At 40.6% G+C, this 21947-nt stretch overlaps 1 protein-coding gene across 1 annotated transcript in view; it reads left to right on the top strand.

Moving 5' to 3' along the window:
• ANKFN1 (ankyrin repeat and fibronectin type III domain containing 1) overlaps positions 1–21947 on the top strand; it is a 156138-nt gene that overhangs the window by 69994 nt on the left and 64197 nt on the right. Inside the window, exons 6-7 of the mRNA XM_045889204.2 lie at positions 15056–15153; positions 17744–17834. Coding sequence (XP_045745160.2) covers positions 15056–15153; positions 17744–17834 — 189 coding nt within the window. The remainder of the gene's footprint in view (positions 1–15055; positions 15154–17743; positions 17835–21947) is intronic.

The raw sequence follows: 21947 nt of genomic DNA, 5'->3' as shown, positions 1-21947 counted from the left end.
ATTTGGATTTCCCTATGCTGAGCGATGTTGAGCACTTTTTCATGTGTCTGTTGGCCATTTGGATGTCTTCTTTGGAAAAATGTCTGTTCATGTCTTCTGCCCATTTCTTGATTGGATCATTTCTTCTTTGGGTGTTGAGTTTGATAAGTTCTTTATAGATTTTGGATACTAGCCCTTTATCTGATATGTCATTTGCAAATCTCTTCTACTCTGTCGGTTGTCTTTTGGTTTTGTTGACTGTTTCTTTTGCTGTGCAAAAGCTTTTTATCTTGATGAAGTCCCAATAGTTCATTTTTGCCCTTGCTTCCCTTGCCTTTGGCGATGTTTCTAGGAAGAAGCTGCTGCAGCTGAGATCAAAGATGTTGCCGCCTGTGTTCTCCTTTAGGATTTTGACTGACTCCTGTCTCACATTGAGGTCTTTCAACCATTTGGAGTCTATTTGTGTGTCTGGTGTAAGGAAATGGTCCAGTTTCATTCTTCTGCATGTGGCTGTCCTATTTTCCCAACACCATTTGTTGAAGAGACGGTCTTTTTTCCATTGGACATTCTTTCCTGCTTTGTCGAAGATTAGTTGACCATAGAGTTGAGGGTCCATTTCTGGGCTCTCTATTCTGTTCCACTGATCTATGTGTCTGTTTTTGTGCCAGTACCATACTGTCCTGATGATGACAGCTTTGTAATAGAGCTGGAAGTCCGGAATTGTGATGCCGCCAGCTTTGCTTTTCTTTTTCAACATTCCTCTGGCTATTCGGGGTCTTTTCTGGTTCCATACAAATTTTAGGATTATTTGTTCCATTTCTTTGAAAAAAGTTGATGGTATTTTGATAGGTATTGCATTGAATATGTAGATTGCTCTAGGTAGCACTGACATCTTCACAATATTTGTTCTTCCAATCCATGAGCATGGTCGCTTTTCCATTTCTTTGTGTCTTCCTCAATTTCTTTCATGAGTATTTTATAGTTTTCTGAGTACAGATTCTTTGCCTCTTTGGTTAGATTTATTCCTAGGTATCTTATGGTTTTGGGTGCAATTGTAAATGGGATCGACTCCTTAATTTCTCTTTCTTCTGTCTTGTTGTTGGTGTATAGGAATGCCACTGATTTCTGTGCATTGATTTTATATCCTGCCACTTTACTGAATTCCTGTATGAGTTCTAGCAGTTTTGGGGTGGAGTCCTTGGGATTTTCCACATAAAGTATCATATCATCTGCAAAGAGTGAGAGTTTGACTTCTTCTTTGCTGATTTGGATGCCTTTGATTTCTTCTTCTTGTCTGTTTGCTGTGGCTAGGACTTCTAGTACTATGTTGAATAGCAGTGGTGATAGTGGACATCCCTGCCGCGTTCCTGACCTTAGGGGGAAAGCTCTGTTTTTCCCCATTGAGAATGATATTCGCTGTAGGTTTTTCATAGATGGCTTTTATGATTTTGAGGTATGTACCTTCTATCCCTATACTCTGAAGAGTTTTGATCAAGAAAGGATGCTGTACTTTGTCAGATGCTTTTTCTAAGCATGTATTGAGTGGATCATATGGTTCTTGTTCTTTCTTTTATTAATGTATTGTATCACATTGATTGATTTGCAGATGTTGAACCAATCTTGCAGCCCAGGGATAAATCCCACTTGGTCGTGGTGAATAATCCTTTTAATCCACTGTTGGATCCTATTGGCTAGTATTTTGGTGAGAATTTTTGCATCCATGTTCATCAGGGATATTGGTCTGTAATTCTCCTTTTGGATGGGGTCTTTGTCTGGTTTGGGGATCAAGGTAATGCTGGCTTCATAAAACGAGTTTGGAAGTTTTCCTTCCATTTCTATTTTTTGGAACAGTTTCAGAAGAATAGGTATTAATTCTTCTTGAAATGTTTGGTAGAATTCCTCTGGGAAGCCATCTGGCCCTGGGCTTTTGTTTGTTGGGAGATTTTTGATGACTGCTTCAATTTCCTTAGTGGTTATAGGTTTGTTCAGGTTTTCTATTTCTTCCTGGTTCAGTTTTGGTAGTTGCTACATCTCTAGGAATGCCTCCATTTCTTCCAGGTTATCTAATCTGCTGGCATAGAGTTGCTCATAATATGTTCTTATAATTGGTTGTATTTCTTTAGTGTTGGTTGTGATCTCTCCTCCTTCATTCATGATTTTATTTATTTGGGTCATTTTTCTTTCTGATAAGTCTGGCCAGGGGTTTATCAATCTTACTAATTCTTTCAAAGAACCAGCTCCTAGTTTCGTTGATCTGTTCTACTGTTCTTTTGGTTTCTATTTCATTGATTTCTGCTCTGATCTTTATTATTTGTCTTCTCCTGCTGGGTTTAGGCTTTATTTGCTGTTCTCTCTCTAGCTCCTTTCAGTGTAGGGTTAGGTTGTGTATTTGAGAACTCTCTTGTCTCTTGAGAAAGGCTTGTATTGCTATATACTTTCCTCTTAGGACTGCCTTTGCTGCATCCCAAAGATTTTGAACAGTTGTGTTTTCAATTTCACTTGTTTCCATGAATTTTTTTAATTCTTCTTTAATTTCCTGGTTGACCCATTCATTCTTTAGTAGGATGCTCTTTAGCCTCCATGTATTTGAGTTCTTTCCAACTTTCCTCTTGTGATTGAGTTCTAGTTTCAAAGCATTGTGGTCTGAAAATAGGCAGGGAATGATCCCAATCTTTTGGTACCAGTTGAGACCTGATTTGTGACCTAGGATGTGATCTATTCTGGAGAATGTTCCATGGGCACTAGAGAAGAATGTGTATTCTGTTGCTTTGGGATGGAATGTTCTGAATATATCTGTGAAGTCCATTTGGTCCCATGTGTCATTTACAGTCTTTATTTCCTTGTTGATCTTTTGCTTAGATGATCTGTCCATTTCAGTGAGGGGGGTGTTAAAGTCCCCCACCATTATTGTATTATTGTCAATGTGTTTCTTTGCTTTTGTTATTAATTGCCTTATATAATTGGCTGCTCCCATGTTAGGGGCATAGGTATTTACAATTGTTAGATCTTCTTGTTGGATAGACCCTTTAAGTAGGTATAGTGTCCTTCCTCATCTCTTATTACAGTCTTTGGTTTAAAATCTAATTTGTCTGATATAAGGATTGCCACCCCAGCTTTCTTTTGGTGTCCATTAGCATGGTAAATGGTTTTCCACCCCCTCACTTTCAATCTGGGGGTGTCTTTGGGTCTAAAATGAGTCTCTTGCAGACAGCATATCGATGGGTCTTGTTTTTTAATCCAGTCTGATAGCCTGTGTCTTTTGATTGGGGCATTTAGCCCATTTACATTCAGGGTAACTACTGAAAGATAGGAATTTAGTGCCATTTTCTGTAAAGTGACTGTTACTGTATATTGTCTGTGTTCCTTTCTGGTCTATGTTACTTTTAGGCTCTCTCTTTGCTTAGAGGACCCCTTTCAATATTTCTTGTAGGGCTGGTTTTTGTTTGCAAATTCCTTTAGTTTTTGTTTGTCTGGAAGCTTTTTATCTCTCCTTCTATTTTCAATGACAGCCTAGCTGGATATAGTATTCTTGGCTGCGTATTTTTCTCATTTAGTGCTCTGAGTATATCATGCCAGTCCTTTCTGGCCTGCCAGGTCTCTGTGGATAGGTCTGTTGCCAAACTAATGTTTCTACCATTGTAAGTTACAGATCTCTTCTCCAGAGCTGCTTTCAGGATTTTCTCTTTGTCTCTGAGACTCGTAAATTTTACTATTAGATGTCGGGTTGTTGACCTATTTTTATTGGTTTTGAGAGGGGTTCTCTGTGCCTCCTGGATTTTGAAGGCTGTTTCCTTCCCAAATTGGGGAAGTTCTCTGCTATAATTTGCTCCAATATACCTTCTGCCCCTCTCTCTCTTTCTTCTTCTTCTGGGATCCCAATTATTCTAATATTGTTTCGTCTTATGGTATCACTTATCTCTCGAATTCTGCCCTCGTGATCAAGTAGTTGTTTATATCTCTTTTTCTCAGCTTCTTTATTTTCCATCATTTGGTCGTCTGTATCACTAATTCTCTCTTCTGCCTCATTTATCCTAGCAGTTAGAGCCTCCATTTTTTATTGCACCTCATTAACAGCCTTTTTGATTTCGACTTGGTTAGATTTTAGTTCTTTTATTTCTCCAGAAAGGGTTTCTCTAATATCTTCCATGCTTTTTTCAAGCCCAGCTAGTATCTTTAAAATCATCATTCTGAGCTCTAGTTCCGACATCTTACTAATGTCTATATTGATTAGGTCCCTGGCAGCCGGTACTGCCTCTTGTTCTTTTGTTGAGGTGATTTTTTCCATCTTATCATTTTGTCCAGAGGAGAATAGATGAATGAGAGAACAAAATGCTAATGGTAACAATGACTCCAGAAAAATATACATTAAACAAATCAGAAGAGACCTGAAACCGGGGGAAAAGAAAGGGAAAGAAAGAAAAAAAAGAAAAAGATAAAAACAAACAAAAAACCAGAATATTATCAAATATGATTAGGCTGATGCATAGGTCAGTGCCACACACTAGATTTTGGGCATATGTTGGTCTGTTAGAAGAAAGTGCCTCCCAAATTTTTAAAGGAAAACATATATGTACAAAAATAAGGGTAAATACTATGAAGAGATGGAATATGACTGTAAAGATGAAAATTATAAAAGATTTTATAAAAGCAATTGATAAGAAGTTGGTTGGGAAAAAAGAGGATTAAAAAACAAAAACAGGCGAGAATGTGATCAGGCAGGAGACTAGAACAAAGTCATACACTAGAGATTTAGGGTATATTTTGGTCTGTTAGAAGAAACTGTATCCCAAAATTTTAAAGAGAGAACAACTCATATATATATACCAAAAATAAGGGAACCTACTATGAAGGGATAAAATATGACTCTAAAAATGAAAAATAAGAAAGATTTTTTTAAAAAGGGATTGATAAGATGTTGGTTGAAAAAGTGAAAAAGAAAAATTAAAAAGGAAGAAAAAGTAAGTTAAAAAAATTAACTTTGAAAGACTAAAGAATCATGGTAAAAAAGCCATGGATTCTATGTGCGGTATTCCCCTAGCGCTAGAGTTCCACCATTCTCATTGATGGGTAAACTTGGTCTTGGCTGGCTGTTCTGGCTGATCTTCTGGGGAGGGGCCTGTTGCCGTGGTTTCCAAATGTCTCTGCCGGAGGCGGAACTGCCCCGCCCTTGCTGGTCCGGGCTAAGTAATCTGCTCGGGTTTGCTCTCCGGGCCTTTTGTTCCCTGCGAGCTTTCCGTACAGCTTTGGAGGCGGAGAGTGAAAATGGCGGCCTCCCAATCTCCGCCCCGGAGGAGCCGAGAACTCGGGGCCCCGCTCCTCAGTGAGCCCCCAGAGAAAAGCCGTCAGTCACTCCCGTCTCCGGTCTCCGGCCGCACTCCGTGCTCACCGGGCCTGCGACCGGGCGCCTCTATCTCTGGCACCCGACCCCGGGCGGAGTCTCCAAACCCAGCAGATCCCTGCGGTGCACTCCCGCGCGGCTCCTCCCGGGGGAGGAAGGTGAGTCTCCCCAGATCTGCCGCTTGTTGGGTCCCTGCTGGAGGAGCAGGGGCCCAACTGGGCCGCGGATCACGGTCTATGGCAACCCCGAGCTGAGAGCCCGCGCCTGGGCTCCGCCTCTGCAGCCGGCTTCCCTGCTCCATTACCTGGGAGCTCTGCCACACTCAGGCACCCCCGATCTTTCTGTGACCCCGAGGGTCCTGAGACCACACTGTCCCGGAGGGTTCCACCCCCCGCTTAGCCACCAAAGTGACGTCCCTCGGCGGAGCAGACTTTTAAAAGTTCCGATTTTGTGCTCTGTGGTTCTATCACTTGCCAGAAGCGGCCGACGGAGGCCCCTCCCCCCACCGTCTATCCTCCCAAGTATCACCTGGGATTCACTTCTCTGCACATCCTACCTTCCAGAAAGTGGTCGCTTTTCTGTTCAGAGAGTTGTTGCTATTCTTTTCTTCAATCCCCTGTTGAGTTTGTAGGTGTTCAGAATGGTTTGATCCCTATCTAGCTGAGTTCCTGGGACCAGACGAAATTTAGGTCTCCTACTCCTCCGCCATCTTGCTCCTCCCCCCAAAAAGCTTATACTTCTTTAATGAACAAAAATTTATTATCTGGACAGTTTCTATTAAAAAGTAGTCTCAAACAAGTGAAATCTATCTGGACATCCTATAACTCAAGGATTTGGCAGTGTTCCAGGGAGAAAGGAAGAGTCAAAAGTCTCTGAATTAATGACCCGTGTGCCCATTTTCAGTCTATAGTGTCTCAAAAGCACCCATACATAGAGCCCAGAGAATCACAAAATAAAATATAGTATTAATGTATAATAATAAAACACAATAAAGAATATACTAATAATGAAGCCCCGATAATCTGGTTTAGGAACGGAGCTCTTTCACGCCATCGGAAGTACTGGACTGGTTTGTCTTGTTCTACCTGCCGTCAACATGCAGGTTTCTGCTGGGCAGCCCCTGACTCTGCCATCCTGGTTGCAGCCAAGGCCATGGATGCCCGCCCCACTGGCTGTGTGCTGTGCCAGTTTGTGGGCCAGCACTGGCTTGGGCCGGAAGAACTGATGCAGGAAGCCTGGGCACCTGCACTGCCCATGGCCCGGGGCCTGGCCACCAGGCAGGCCTCCCAGATGGTGACTGCGTGGTAACTGAACTTCTGCCCCAGAGCCCCTCGCTGTGCCACTCCTGCCTCCTTAAGGGGTTTTGTACCTCATTCTTGCCTCCTGGTAACAGAATGTTACCTAAATTATGCCTAAGACATCTGGTGCCCCGACACTATATCCTGCTGGTCAGGATACATCCAGCCTTAGAGTCTTTCTGAGCAATCACTTAGCACGCATTCAGCGGTATGATGGTAAATGTTTAACAACTGGCTCTCGGTGGGGGGTGGGGGTGTGTGTGCATGCGCGTGGGTGTGCATGTGTGTATACTTACACCTAAGACTATTACAACTTTTACTGAGAGGATATGTAGCACACAATTTTCAAATCATAATAAAATACACAATGCTCTTTTTTCTAAGTTTCTTACAACCTGTTGATTCACCCAAAATGCTTTCGTTTATTTTTATCAAACTCTTGAATCTGTAAGCTAACCTGTAGCTGCAGTTAATGGGTGAGTATAGTTGCCATTTAAGTGCTGGTGGATGTTTTCATTTACTTTAAGAAAGTAAAACAAGGAGAAACAACAAAGGCTAATGGTGGAACTCCACTCATTCATGAATGGCATAAAGCAACTGCTTTGTCTAATCAAGTAATAATTTTTGAGTACTGGAAGAATATTTCCTCAGGTTTTTTTGTGCTATTCACAATGAAACAGCCAGAGAAACTTTCAACCTGCATTATTGACATTTTCTTGATCACTTTCTTAAGTCTGGACCAGTGATGAGCACATTTCTCCTGTTAAGGGCCAGAGAGGAAATATATTAGGCTTTGTGGGTCACATATGGTCTCTGTCACATATTCTTCTGTGTGTGTTTCACAGTCCTTTAGAAATGTAAAAACTAAAACCATCCTCAGTTCCTGGGCCACACAAAACCAGACTTAGGCTGGATTTAGCTCATGGAACTATAATTTGCCAATACCTGACCTACACAGTTCACAAAATTAAAAAAAAAAAAAATCAAGACCTGATTTCTGATTTTTATGGTGTAAATATTCCAACCTTGGCCAATTTCAAGCTACCAATGTAATGTCACTGAAATGACTGGGAAGAGATGTGCACTGGTGCACCATTATGTATTATTTCCACTATTCAGATACCACAGATATCAATAACCTTGAGAGCATAAATAATAGCAAAATGCAGTGAAATAGGGAGCAATGAGTTTTAAATATTTACTGTCTTTAATATAATTTAACTTTGAATTCATATAATTTAATTTCTCATGATGGCTGTGCTTAAACACTAGCTTGCAAAATTCCTGAAATTTTAACAGTCCGTTCTTGCAAGCTACCTGGGTCAACCCCAGCATCCTGCTGCATTTATCCCATTCAAACATGGTTGAGGGCCAAGCCCTGACATGCTCCGTCTCCCTATCTGTGCCACCTCTCAAAGCCACCCTATCACACTACCTCGTCTTCAATGTGCCATGATGAGTGAATTTTGCACTCTGTGATAAATCCGTGACCTTCCCAACTCTTAGTTTAACGTTCTAGGAAAACCAGGAGGTGAATCTACCAAGGAAAGATATCCTATAAATGTAAAGAGAAAAGTGATTTCTACATGACCTGGGGCTTGGGGGTTACTTCTGCTTCCAGTAATCCTAATGGTGCCAATGATTCAGACTTTCTGAGCCCAAAACTGCAGAAATTACTGAAGGCAGTTTTGTTTGTTTGGAGGCGCCCGGGGTTAAGTGTCCAGAGAAGTAAATGAGAGGTGAAGCTCCGAGAAAAGGTGAGGGCTGGCAGCACCTGGGCCCCTGGAAAAGTGGGATTCATTCAACAAACATTTCACGCTAGGCTTGGAAAGAGTTAAAAACTATTAATAATAGTAAGAATCATATAAATGATAACACCTTTCATTTAGAAAGCCAAGGGGATCAAGAGAAAGAATAAATTTAGATACAAGCCATAATAGGAGGGAAATAAAAATGCAAATAGATCAGACCATGGTTACGTGTAGTACTTATGTACTTTTCAAAACCCTGAATTTTAGACAGCTCTGCTTCTGGTCAGTATCTGTGCATCACTGTCATTCAGCAGGCAAAACTATGACAGTACACAACGTATAGGGATGTGTTATTTTTGTGGTTACAAAATCTGACCATAAATATATGAATATAAGCTCTCTGATTCCAACTTTGCTTTTAATCTTCTAGAAGTAGTGGGTGCAGGAAGGCTTTACTAGTGTCAAAAAAAAAAAAAGCCTTTTGCCCTTAATTTAAATCATTGTTTTTCTAGGGAAATTTAATTTGGGGGAAAAAAAATGTTTTTCTAATTAACTGGAAGACTGTGTGCTATGCAAACAATAAAGATTCTTGTTTGAAAGTAATGCATGCCCCTGCTCCTAGGACTACCAAGGGAATTTAAAATAAAAAATGCAAGCAGCTCCAACCTCGTATTTTGCCAGAGCTAAACAGAATTCCCAGATCCAGAGTTTTCACGTCAGTTCCCAATTTAAAACCCACAAGTGTTGAGCGGGTTCAAGCTTCGGCAAGACACATCTTCTCATCTCTAGAAATGACTGTATTTGATCTCTTTCTGGGTTTCTCGGCACGTCCCTCACTCCCTCTTTCTTCCTCTTGTGCTATGGTTGGCCTCAGAGGTTAGAAACTACACAATTAGATGGATCGGGGAGGCTTTCATAATGCTCTGGTGCTGGGCTGGGCAGTCTAGCCAAATTCCGTTCATTAGCTAAGGCGCCGGGGTGAGTGTGGCCAGTAAGAATGCCGTTTTGGTTCCATTGAAGTGCTGATAGGGAACAGGAAATAAACTTTTATTTTTTGGTTCCTGAGCGGCAGTATGGACAAGTGAAGAGTCTGGGACGCTGGGAATCTGGAGACCAGGAATTAATCTCCATCTCAACCACTTACTGGGCAGCTCAAGCAACTTCTGTTCTCTTTCTGGTTGTCTTTTTTTCTGTTCTGACACTGTTTTCTTATTCTTTATGTACCAGGGTCAGATTTCTGTCTACCTTAGACGTGAAGCATTCCAAAGTCAAGAATCAAGTAATCAGTTCACGCACCAGTTACTGAGCACCACCCCCCATGCTGTGCTACATGCCAAGACAGGTGCTTCGTAAACTGGTATTAATGCAACATGCTCCCTGATCCCAAAAAGCTTACAGAAGACAGAGGAGGCAGATCTCTTAGAAAATGAATACAAAACAATAAAGCAAGTGCAGTGTGAGAGATGTATTGAAGTCGCTATGGGAAAACTGACAAAAGAGCTTCCCTTGGAAAGCCAGGGAAAGCTGTGGAAAGGAAGGGACTTGGAACCACTCCTGTTTGAATGAAGGGGAAGATAATTTGGGGGAAGAGGAGAGCATACCAAAAGAGAAAAAACAGCAAAAATGATGGGTCTGAGGTCAAGTGACATAGGTTAAAAGCGGAGGGTTTGAGCGGGGTGTGGGCAAGAAGCAAGAGTATACCTCTTACAGTATGCTTCTCCTGACGTGTGCACAGGATAAAGCAGCTCTGGGCTTTGAGGGAGAACCTGGGTAACAGCAGGTTTTCGATGTTTTTTATCAATTAAGTAGAAACTAATTAGACACTGATGCAATGTTCTCTCTCTTTTTTAAGGATTTTATTTATTTAAAGAGAGAGAGCATGGGCACCTGGGTGGCTCAGTTGGTTAAGCGACTGCCTTCGGCTCAGGTCATGATCCTGGAGTCCCTGGATCGAGTCCCACATCAGGCTCCCTGCTCAGCGGGGCATCTGCTTCTCCCTCTGACCCTCCCCCCTCTCATACTCTATCTCATTCTCTCTCTCAAATAAATAAATAAAATCTTTAAAAAAATAAAAAAAAAAATAGAGAGAGCATGAGTGGGGAGGGGCAGAGGGAAAGGGAGAGAGAGAATCTTAATCAGGCTCCACGCTCAGCGTGGGAGCCCGACACGGGGCTCGATCCCAGGACCCTGAGATCATGACCTGAGCTGAAATCAAGAGTCGGACGCTTGACTGAGCCACCCAGGTGCCCCTGTAATGTTATCTCTTTGTGCCTTTATTTCTGCAGGGTCTTTACCGTTCAAGAAACTAGCCTGAAAACTTAAGAGAGTTACTGGCCAAAGCAAGGCATATTATTCACAGAGCTCATACCGTGAGGCTGGAAATGTACCTGCACTGTAGACTTTGTCCTGCTTATGCATCCTAACACTTCAGTCCTGAATTTTCTACTCTTGCACTGATTCTGTGACTTTTCTCCTTACCTTATAGACTTCAGGTGACAAGGCTAGACCTTCAGGAGCTCTTCTTAAGCTTTCAGCATGTGGTTTTTATAGCTACCATCCAGTAAATAGAGGTGTTCAGCTAGAACTTTCCTTCCCAAATGACTCTACTTGCTAAAGCTTAGATAAAAATGAAATATTTGTTAAAATAATAAAGTGTCATATTTAAAATATTCATAGTTATTTGATATAAATATAGTGAATCACAGCTTGAGCCAGAGCCAAATTCTAAGAAATACTAACACCTACGTTTTGTCTGGTACCTTTCTTGCTAATGTTCAACTGCTATGAGCCATTGCATGATTAAACCCTACTTCGATTTCCCAGACCTAAGTAGAAACAGTTGCCCTGATCTTTATCTTAAAATTATAAGTCTTATACAGTTTTAAACTTCATATACATGGCTCCAGTCCTTCAGGGATTTAGAGCAGGCTTATAAGTGATTTTCTCATGGCTTTAATATTAAGTCTTTAAACTACCTACACATAACTTTCCAGAGAGACCATGCTAAGTTGCCTTCTTAGAATTCCCAGTGGGCTCTCAAAGTGATTCCTGCTCACTCTGTTTCCCTCCCTCATTTTTTAAATGACCAGAAGCTCCTTTCTTCATGTCAAGAAAGAGTCCACCAACCCGATGAAGTACATAGAAGAAAAAGATTGTTGGTTGCCCCGGAACAGATTGTCCATTCCAACAAGGAGGATTTTTTTCCTTCCATGTGAATCTTCTTTCATGTTATGAGATCTAATTAGACTAAATGCTTAAAACTTTCTATTAACTTCCAAAGCAGAACCGTATCTCCTTACAAAGCTATTTCTGTTTGTTTTTTGTTTTGTTTTTCAAGAAGACAGGTCCTCTTTTCCACCTGAAACATGTTTTGTAAAAACATATTTCAATAGAACATGAACAGTTGTTACTCAAAAATAAATCATTTCTTTTAAATTTTAAAGACTGTATCTTCGAGGAACTTGTCATTAATCCCTTGGAGGTAATCCCATGAATCCCTAGCTCTTCTTTTAGGAAGTTAGCCCCGAATCCTTAGCCTGGAATCAGAAAACCGTGACTCTCACCCTTCTGCTTGGAGCTCCTCCACATCAGTCAATGATGCATGTCTCAGTGGCAACCAGGGATATTTCTGTTTCCAGAATTTTCCTGTATTCCTTGCTTTTTCTAGATATACTTGCAGATTTGCTACTGATTTTCATTTTGTTTTGTTTGTGATAATGTCTTCAATGATTTCCTTTTTTTTCTTTAGCTAGATATATGCAAATTAAGTCCAAGTTGACTTTGAGAGTTGTGGCTTCTTCAGAGCTAGTAGCTCATAAGCATAATAAAATATTATGGAAAAAAATGCATACATAGATACACATTAATATATATATTAAGTCTTTTAGAATATATATTTGTAAGGAAGTGTAGGCCTAATTTGAGATTTAACATATAATCTTAATCATTTGATTCTAATTACATTTTACAACATGCCTGAGAGCTTCAAAGGGCAAGGGACTGGAGAAGAAGATTCACAGGAAGAAAAATATCTCTCCCTGTTGGAAAAACCAGTGTACTCTAGGCATGTGTGTATGTGTGTGTATCCATGCATATAATCAAATTGTATATAAAATATTTAGGAAGCACATTCTATGCACCAAGCACACAAATCCATGTACTAGAGAAGAAGGGAAAGGTATTTCACCTATTCTCAAATTTGTCACAATCTAACAAGAGAAAGAGATACATATAATAAAGCATAATATATGTGTAATAAATCTTATTTTCATATGAATTAAGGGCTTTGGGAGCACAGAAACAGGTGTATTTAATTATTCCTGTGGAATTTAGAGTTAACTTTGCTAGATCTTAATGGATTAGCAGAGTTTCACAAGCAGCAGTTGGAAGATCAGCAAAAGACATAGAGGCAGAAAAGTACACAGAATAACCAGGTAACAGGGACTTACAGAGCAAGGACTTTGCTGTGAGACATGGTAGGAGATGAAGATAGTAGAGTAAAGCTGGGACCAGATTATGAAGGTCCTTGAATGCCTTGTTAACTTTTCATTTTATTTTATTTTGGGTTTTTAAATTTTTTTAAAGATATTTATTTATTTGAGAGAGAGAGAGAGAGAGAATGAGCAGGCGGGAGGGGCAGAGGGAGAGAGAGAGGCACAGACTCCCTGCTGAGCAGGGAGCACGACGCAGGGCTCGATCCCAGGACCCTGAGATCACGACCTGAGCCAAAGGCAGATGCTTAACCCACTGAGGCACCCAGGGCCCCAACATTTCATTTTATTTTGAAAGCAACTGGACACTATGAAAGACTTTAAGCAGAGAAATGAAATAATGAGATCTACATTTTTTAAATATAACTCAGGCTGGTAAGAGCAGATTGTGTATAAGGATAAGAAGATGAACAGAAAAATCAATTAGGAGAGTTGATCAGTTAATCAATTAAGCCTATACCTCCTTGCAAAAAAAAAAAAAAATCAATTGCAGATGGATGCACATGATTATAAAGTCCTGCCCTAGAATAAGTTCAGTGTGAGGGGGAGAGAGAAACTTCTGGGAGACATTTTAAAGCAGAACCTACTGGGTTTAGTGATCAACTGATCATGAAGAATTGGGGAAAAAGAGGAGGCAAGGATGCTCTGAGATTTGCGGTTGGGTGATTAAGTATATGGCAATGCCATGAGCTGAAACTGAGAAAACAAGAGGAGACACCTATTTTGGCAAAGAGAAGGTACTAGCGGACGCTCACGTGCAGATCTGCCGGAGGAAGTCAGAGTCCTGAGAGAGGCTGGACCTAGAATTCCAGTTTTGAGAGCCATCGCTGGCGCCAGAAGTGTGAATAAGGTCACTGCCTGGGACAAGCATATGAAGCGAGAAAAGAGCCAAAACCAAACCCCCAAGAACATCACAGCAAAGGGAGAAGGAAATTTCAGAGGAACCAGGGAGAGCCCAGGAAAAGGGGTCAGGAGAAAGGAAGAAAGGGTGCAACCAAAACTGAGGGGAAAGAAGGCTTTAAAACATCAGGGAGGCCAGAGTGGCTGGCTTTCCCAGGAAGAGGCTGTTGCAGACCATCAGAGCACCAGGCACTTTAGGAAAGCAATTTCTATAGAATGAGGAGAACAAGCTAGATTCCTAGGAACATACAGAGGAGGGGCCGAGGGGCAGCACCCACATCAGAGGGATGTGTGACTCCAGAGAAGCAGCAGGCCTCAGGGATGGTTCGGCTTAATTTTGAAGTACTGAAGTGTCATAGGGAACATAACTTAAATCTTAAAACCTATAGCTTGTCGTCATGAGGGTTAGATGTGCAGGCCTTGTCTTCTATGTGCCTAAGCTCCTGCTTCAATCAGATTGCCCTAAACTCTGCCATGGGTAAACTGTCACTTAAGACACTCCATACTGATGAGGCACAATTTATCTTTCCTGACCACAATTTTTTCAACCAAGGGAAAATGTTATGAAAGAACATGGCCTCACAGTAAAATGGGGCGTTAGAATTTGGGTGTTAGGTTGAACTGTGAATGAACACTCACTTTAGGGATGTCAGGTGTGGGGGGAGCACTGACACAAACCCCAAATCCTGAGGCTGAAGAGAAGCGAATAAAAAGCTTGGAAGACAAGACCAGGGAGGAGGAGGAGAGCCTAGGGGGCAGCATGTGGGACACTACAAGAAGAGAATGCTTCCAGAAGAAGAAGGTGTCCAATGACACAGAAAGAAATGAAAGGAAACTTCTTTATTTGGAAAGAGAACGTCCCTGGGACCTTGAAATAGCACTTTCAGTAGCATGGTGAAGCCCAAACCAGACTTGGGCAGCTAACAGAAGGGAATGTCCTAGTGTACCCTTCGCTTCTCCCATGCAATTAATAACTTACCTTCTACATACAATGAACTGTTACATATAACGTGCCTGAGCATGTGTGTGTCTATATCCATAAGTACACAGATACATACACATATGTATATCTAAGGTATATTAATCACTGTTCAATGATTACTTATTTTCCTCTCTAGTTTTAAAAAATAATTGTGAACTTAGAAACTGACTTGTTACCCTAAGGAAGATTGTGAGATGTGCCAATACAGGGAAAGGAGGGTAAACTTACCGTTTTTGAGAGACACTTTTGCTAGTTTCTGTGATGCTTCTTGATATATGAGTAAATTTCATACTGTCTCCTTCTTTCTCTCCTTGCAGTGGAATGGAGCATGTCTAAAGACTTTTGTCCTTTGGTTGGAGAAATCATCATGGAAAACCTGCAGACCCTGAGATGCACAATCACAGGACTTACAACGGTAAATGCCAAATCCTCCCATTAGGCTTCCCATTCCCCTGCCCATGATGTTTGTACTGGGATTTGGGTAGCAAATGCCTACTCTGGAAGCAACTGCCAACACCCAGTCCTCTGGCAACAACTGCCACTCGTTAAGTGTGATAGGTCTGGTATCCATAATCTGAACCCCACAAAGGAGTGAGCAGACAGCATGAACCACTTTGTAAGCTGCCATGTTCTACAGAGATCAGAAAAAGACTGGCCTCATGCAAGCCTTGAAAGCTGCTGCTTTCTGGATCACAGTCTAATCTTCAGGGGGGATCAAAGGCTCTGAGAGATCCAATTTTAACTCCCTGTCTGATGGTAAAAATAACAGCCTCCTCTAACCCTCACCCCCATAGCCTCAGTTGAGATCAGTCATCTATTGGAGTCATACAATTTCCTGAGAGAAATCCTTTTCCCTTGATTAAAAAAAAAAAAATCTGTCTAAATCTGCTTTCACAGAAAAGAAACTATATATGGTGGCACTACATTTCTCAGTAACCTGAACCAATTTAAACTGTGAATGAAAAACTGGAACAAACTGTGCTTATTTGTTTAACCAATCTAAACTCAAACATTAATTATTTATAGAACTCTAAGCCATATGAGCATATGCAATGCAAAAAATAAAAACAGCTAGCAAATCAGTTCGTACTGGAACAAACCCTGTATCTCCTCAAATAATTAAAATGCAACAAAACAATCATCAAAGTCATTTTTAATGAAAAATTTTTTAAAGTATACTTAAGTAAAACCTGTTTTTTTTTTTTGCTCCAATTCAAATCATTAATATCTTAGACCTTTTATGCAAGAGAGAGAGGGAGAATTTTGTTTTTGTTGCCGTTCTCCTAAAAGATTAGTCCGTTAAAACAGTTATCTATAAAGTGTAAACCTGAAACCCAGCATTAAAAAGCTGCATTTGGTTGCATCTCTTCAAGTTTGAACCAGCTTATTCTAATAGAATTCTTGGTGGTTGGGTCACCACCACAGAATCTTGACTTTTAGTCCTAATCACACGTCTATACCAGGGCCAAAACTGTGGATTACCAGAGCAAACAAACCCCTGAGTGGGTGGCCCCCAGAGATGCTATCGCAGAAGACTGATTCCCAACCCTATAGCTCACATGATGGAAGAGGGCCAGAAGAGAACCCCAGGGAATTTCCTTTGCTTAAAAGAAAAAGTGATATCACGTGATAAAAATGGAAAACTCTCCACAGAGAATTTCTCTAATATTTCAACTAATTTTTATAGGGATTAAGTTTTTCCACTTGGTCGTCCAATGAGAGCAATTCAGACACTATCCTAATCACATAAAAGCCTAGAAGGAGACTGACCCTTCTGCAGAATCGCCATAACCCTGAAGTACCTAGAAACCTGTCTTTAATGTTAAAAAAAATTAACTTTATAATATGGTAAGGCCAACATTATTAAAATTCTAGCAAAGGCCCTACAAAGATGCGGTGGGCTTTTTTTGTTTTTTGGTTTTGTTTTTTACTTCAAACGCTATTTTATAATTCTCACAAGCAATGTTTTATCAAATGCTGGCTTCAAAAATGCCTCTTTGGGTTCGCTGGGGGAAAAAAAATAACTTGTCAAAGCAAAGCAAAAATAGGAAACTATACAGAACATTTGAAAAGATTATACATAAACAAAAACAACTCCTAAATTTTTGGTGTCAGAAGACATTAAAGAATATAAGCCATTGTTTTAAAGATGGTTTTAAAACTGAAGTGAAATCGAAGAATTAATTTAAAAGTTTTAATAGCTGAGCAGAGATACTCATTGCAGCATTATTTTTTTTATTTTAAAGATTTTTTTTTTAATTCATTTGAGACACAGAGATACAGAGAGAGAGAGAGCATGAGCAGAGGCAGAGGGAGAGGGAGAAGCAGGCTCCCTGCTGAGACAGGAGCCCGACATGGGGCTCGATCCCAGGACCCCGGGACCATGACCTGAGCCGAAGGCAGACGCTCAACCATCTGAGCCACCCAGGCGCCCCTCACTGCAGCATTATTTATTGTGGCGTAAAATGTGGAAACAATCTTAATGTTCAGCAGTGGGGGAGACTGGTTAAATAAATGACAGTTATTTGCCCACGGTGAAGTACTATGCAGCCACTAAAAAAATGAACCAGATCTGTGATGTACTAAACTGAAAAGATGTCCATTGTAACTTGTTAATTTTAAAAGCAAGTCGATCAGCTAATAAAAGTGATGGTGACTGCCTCCAGGGAGGGGAAAATAAGGAGAAAGGTGAGGAATTGCTGATTTGGGTAAACCTTGCAGAACTGTGTGTGACTTTTAATAATTAGTGTATAACTCAGGTAGAGGAAAAAAGGTAATTATGACATTACAATTTTGAAAAAAGAAAGCTCATAGAAACTAAAGTCACCCCAAAGATGTGTATTACTACACATAAATGTAATAAGAAAAGCTAGAAAGCTAAAGCCTGGCTAGTGGATTTCCCAAGGGATCAATGAGTTAATCAGACATAGGAACCTGCTTCTAGAGTAAAAGTAATTCAGTACAATTCCTAATGCATACATTCTCTCTATTTCGATACTTTTCAGGGCCAACAGTATTTTGTTCAAGTCTCGGCTTATAACATGAAAGGATGGGGACCTGCTCAGACCACGGTACCGGCATGTGCCTCGCCTTCTAGTAGGTGGTGGCTGTGAACCCTCTCAAGCCTGGCCACAGGCTCCAACCTCCCCCTCCATCCACCCTCAGGATACCATTGCCATTCCTTCTCCCCACTGCTTGGGACTAACAAGACCTCCTCAGAATAGCATCTGGGCCACATAATGAATGATTCCTCTGCAGAAATGTTCCCCTGGGAGGCAACTCAGTGGGATGAAAAGAGAGGGAATTTGGAACCAGCAAGACCGAATCTGATACCCAGGATACCTTTTCTTAGCTGTGTGGCCTACAAAAGTTCCTTAAACTCTCTCCATCTGTAGAATGAGTCCAATCCTACCTTTCCCAAGGCTTTTGTGGGGAGGTTGTGAATGACACAGCAGGAGTAGCGGCCCATTCTAGCTCTCTTCTCTCCTCCTCACCCCCTCACCCACATCAAATTGATAAGGGAATGGGATGTAGCAAATCTTATTTATCTGACATTCTGTCAGAAGAAAACGCTTTCTTACTAACAGGCACTCCGCTACACTCTGCTACAAATATAACATTTGTAGTGATGGCTGAAAACCCCAGCAAAAGCCTCTTCTAATTATGTGAAGATTAATAATTTATGTCTGGTATATTTGGTAGCTCTCTATTAACCAGGAAATTTAATTAACCAGAAGAAACATCTCTAGATACACCATATGATAGATTTTTCTGCATAATGAGCTCTAAATTTGTTTTCATTGTTTTAAAAACCTTCAGGAAGATGATAGTTCAAAATGGTATCATATGCTTCTTGTAAGAGTGCAATCTTTGTGGGACACAATTTGCCATAATAAGAACAGTCATTTCTTTTTACTCCATAATTATTTATCTAGGAATCTAACCTAAGGAAACAAAGGCAGAACAAACAGTTATGAACAAATATGCACACTGTAGCAGTGTTATCAATATAGTGAAATACCATGTATAGAGAGAACAAATATCCAATATTATTTCAATGGTTAAATAAAGTATGATATATACATATACACATTATAGAACAAAATGAAACCACTAAAATGGTGTTTAAAAAAATTCACTGTGTGGAAGAAATTCTTACTTTATAAGTTTTATGTAAAAACAAAATGCAAAATTTTTTTTCACATATTTAAGCTGTGAGTTTGATTATTATTAGGTAGGCCTGTCTGCACATAACTGTCAACATTTGACAGTGGATATTTGGGTTATAAGATTGTAGGCTCTTTAGTTGTTTTTTTTTTTTATATATTTATGTGTCATGTTTTATAACAACCCTTTACCTAGAATCAACCATGAATCAGGTGGCACATTATGGGCTTTCATCAGTGTCTCACGGAATCCTCACATGAGTCCCTCATCACTGTTCCTGTCTTGTGGATAAGCACCGTCATCTTCATCATCTGCATCACTCTGAACATCAGAGCCAACATAAGACTTACTATAATGCTGGGCATTAGTCTAAGAACTTTATGTGGATCAACTCATTTAATCTTCATAACAGACCCATTGGGGTGGTTTTTATTAGTAGTTCCATTTTACTGGTAAGGGAACTATTCACATAGAGGCACATGAATACATAGAGCCCAACATCACAAAATCAGCAAGCACTGAAGTCAGGCCCAAATCCTATGGCCCTTGTCCTTATCCACTATGCTGTCCTCCTCCTCTATTAATAAAGAAATTGGGATTTAGAGAGGATGTTGCCTTGCCCAAGGTCACAACTCTTGCATGTGGCTGAGCCAGGATTCAAGCCTACACCGATCAAGCCCATGCCATGTCTCCTATGCTGTGGGAACTAGTGCTCTGCTATCAGGCAGACAAGCAGACTAAGAGCCAGCCAGCCAACCCTTCCCGACTGCCGTTTCTGGTGGATTCACATAGCTACACCAGGTGATACAGGGCTCTGGACCACAGACACCAGAGATCTCTAAGGCCCCTGAGTCCCATGGGCATTTGATGATTTAATTATTCCAGTCTTACTTGGACATCTTTTTTATTAAAGACATCAGAAACACAAACTAATAATATTGCAAGATTAAGATACTAAGGGAAACCATCTCATTCTAGGGAGAAAAAAAAGTATATATTGTTGATGAAGGATAGAAGGGACAGAAAAGAAAAAAAGAAAATGATAGTGTCAGCTGACCTGAAGGTGGGACAAGGGAAAACTTCCCACTCCGAATGCAAATTCTGATCTGCATATGGATGCATTACTTATAAGCATCAGATGTTCTACAAACTTCAAATTCTAATCAGACACTCTCCCTCACAGCCTATTTGAAAGGGCTTTCTCCAGAATGACAAGAACAGTCTTCTAGGACTGGGAAGAGTCACTTATTACTTGCTAATTAACATAGCAACTGCCAACCTTTCTAACATGGCCCATTTGACTAGTAGGGGTATCTGGCAAAGAACTAAAGTCCAAACATGTTGTTATAGTTGCTGCAGACATGCCATATCACTTGGAAAAGAGCAATATAAAAACACTCCAGCTCTATTTATAAACAGAGTATGACATTGTGATGCAACATATATCAGTATTCAGATATTTACTAGAGGACAATGTATTCTAACATGACAGAGTAATTGGAAATTTGGTAATATGTTCCAGTAAGCTATAAAACCTTTTTTTTATATTTTTACAAAAGGCCTTAATGTGTTTTTATAGACTTATGTTATATGGTATGGTACATAATAAGAGAAAAGGACCCAGACAGGCTTGTCTGAGTTATGATCAGGAAAGCCCTGATATCGCCCCTGAATGTAAGCTCTGCATTGTGTTGCAGTTGAAGTGTCTCATTACCAGAACAGTGAACTGTATTATGTGGCACAATCTGCTCTTTTCCTACCACACTAAGTTTATTCCTGTCAGGTTCCTGATTTCTTAATATATTTTCAATTTTCTCCCTCATCCCTAAAGTCTCCTATTTTATGTAGTCGTCAGAACCTTCCAAACATCTATGAGAAAAACTCATTCTTTCCAAAAACCTTGGCATCATGTCCACTGCTCACTTGGGCTGCAATTTAGCATTAGCAATTTTGAAATGTATCATAAAGTCATCAGCTTGAGCTTGCCTCTGATGTAATAGGGCTCAGCTCAAAGAGCCAGCTCCATTTCATCTCCCCTTGCGTTGATGGCAGTATTAACACTCATTAGAATATATTAGCATGTGCAGGGCCACATAATAACTCAACCACCCAGAAGTCTTACTCAAGCAAGTAAGTAACTTACTCCTCTTATCATGAGCACTAAAGACGCATTCACCCAACTGAGGGAACAAACTCATAATGGCCTTTGGGAATCCATGATAGCAGCATTTATGATCACTGTGCCCAAATACCAGGGACACTACAGATGAGAATGAGGATCACTTGGAGTTTGATTCCTCAGACATTTCCAAATTTCCCAGTAAAAGCACCCTTCCTAGCCCAGGCTACCTGAACACCATCCTTCTATTCACAATGCTTCACCAACATTTAATGAGTGTCCCTGATGTGCCCAGAATGTGCTTTACTTACATTATTTTTTTAAACCTCAAACAACCTTTTAAAAATTTTCAAAAACTCACTTTACAGAGAAGAAACCTGAGGCAAAGAGAAATTTAAGTCACGGTTTCTGCCCACAAGCAACAGTCTACAGAAGGCACCTATGCCAATTCCCTGTCTCCAGAGTTGACCACAACTAAGCCACACCACACAAACTCCAACCAAGCTCTGACCCTCCTTCCCAAAAGAAACAAAACAAAACAAACGGTATAAGGAAACGAGCACTATATGGAGGGCCATGAGACTACATTATGGTCCTGGCTCTGCCCCAGACAAGCTGAGTAACATACAACTGGAATGGTTCTCTCTGGGCCTCAGTCTTCTGAGAGGTAAAATGGAGACAGGTACCTGGGGGGGGGGGGGTGGGGAGCGTAGGAAGGAGGAAGGATTCAAAAATCTGAGGCCTCCTTCTTCAAAGGGAATCACCTGACAGGGTTAGAAACGATGTTTCCATACTCACTACTCAGGGAGTTCACTCTTCATCAAGGAATTCCCTTCTTTTTTTAAGTTATGATTTACATCATGCCATGTAACAGGCATTGCGCCGGATACCAAATAAACCTCTCATTTCATTCTCACAAAAAA

The sequence above is a fragment of the Mirounga angustirostris genome, unplaced genomic scaffold, assembly GCF_029215605.1.
Source record: "Mirounga angustirostris isolate CCGP_5_RB_7025 unplaced genomic scaffold, mMirAng1.0.hap1 SCAF_17, whole genome shotgun sequence".
NCBI classification, from domain to species: Eukaryota; Metazoa; Chordata; class Mammalia; order Carnivora; family Phocidae; genus Mirounga; species Mirounga angustirostris.
The sequence above is the reverse complement of the archived record's forward strand: the minus strand, read 5'-3'. Positions and strand labels throughout refer to the sequence as shown.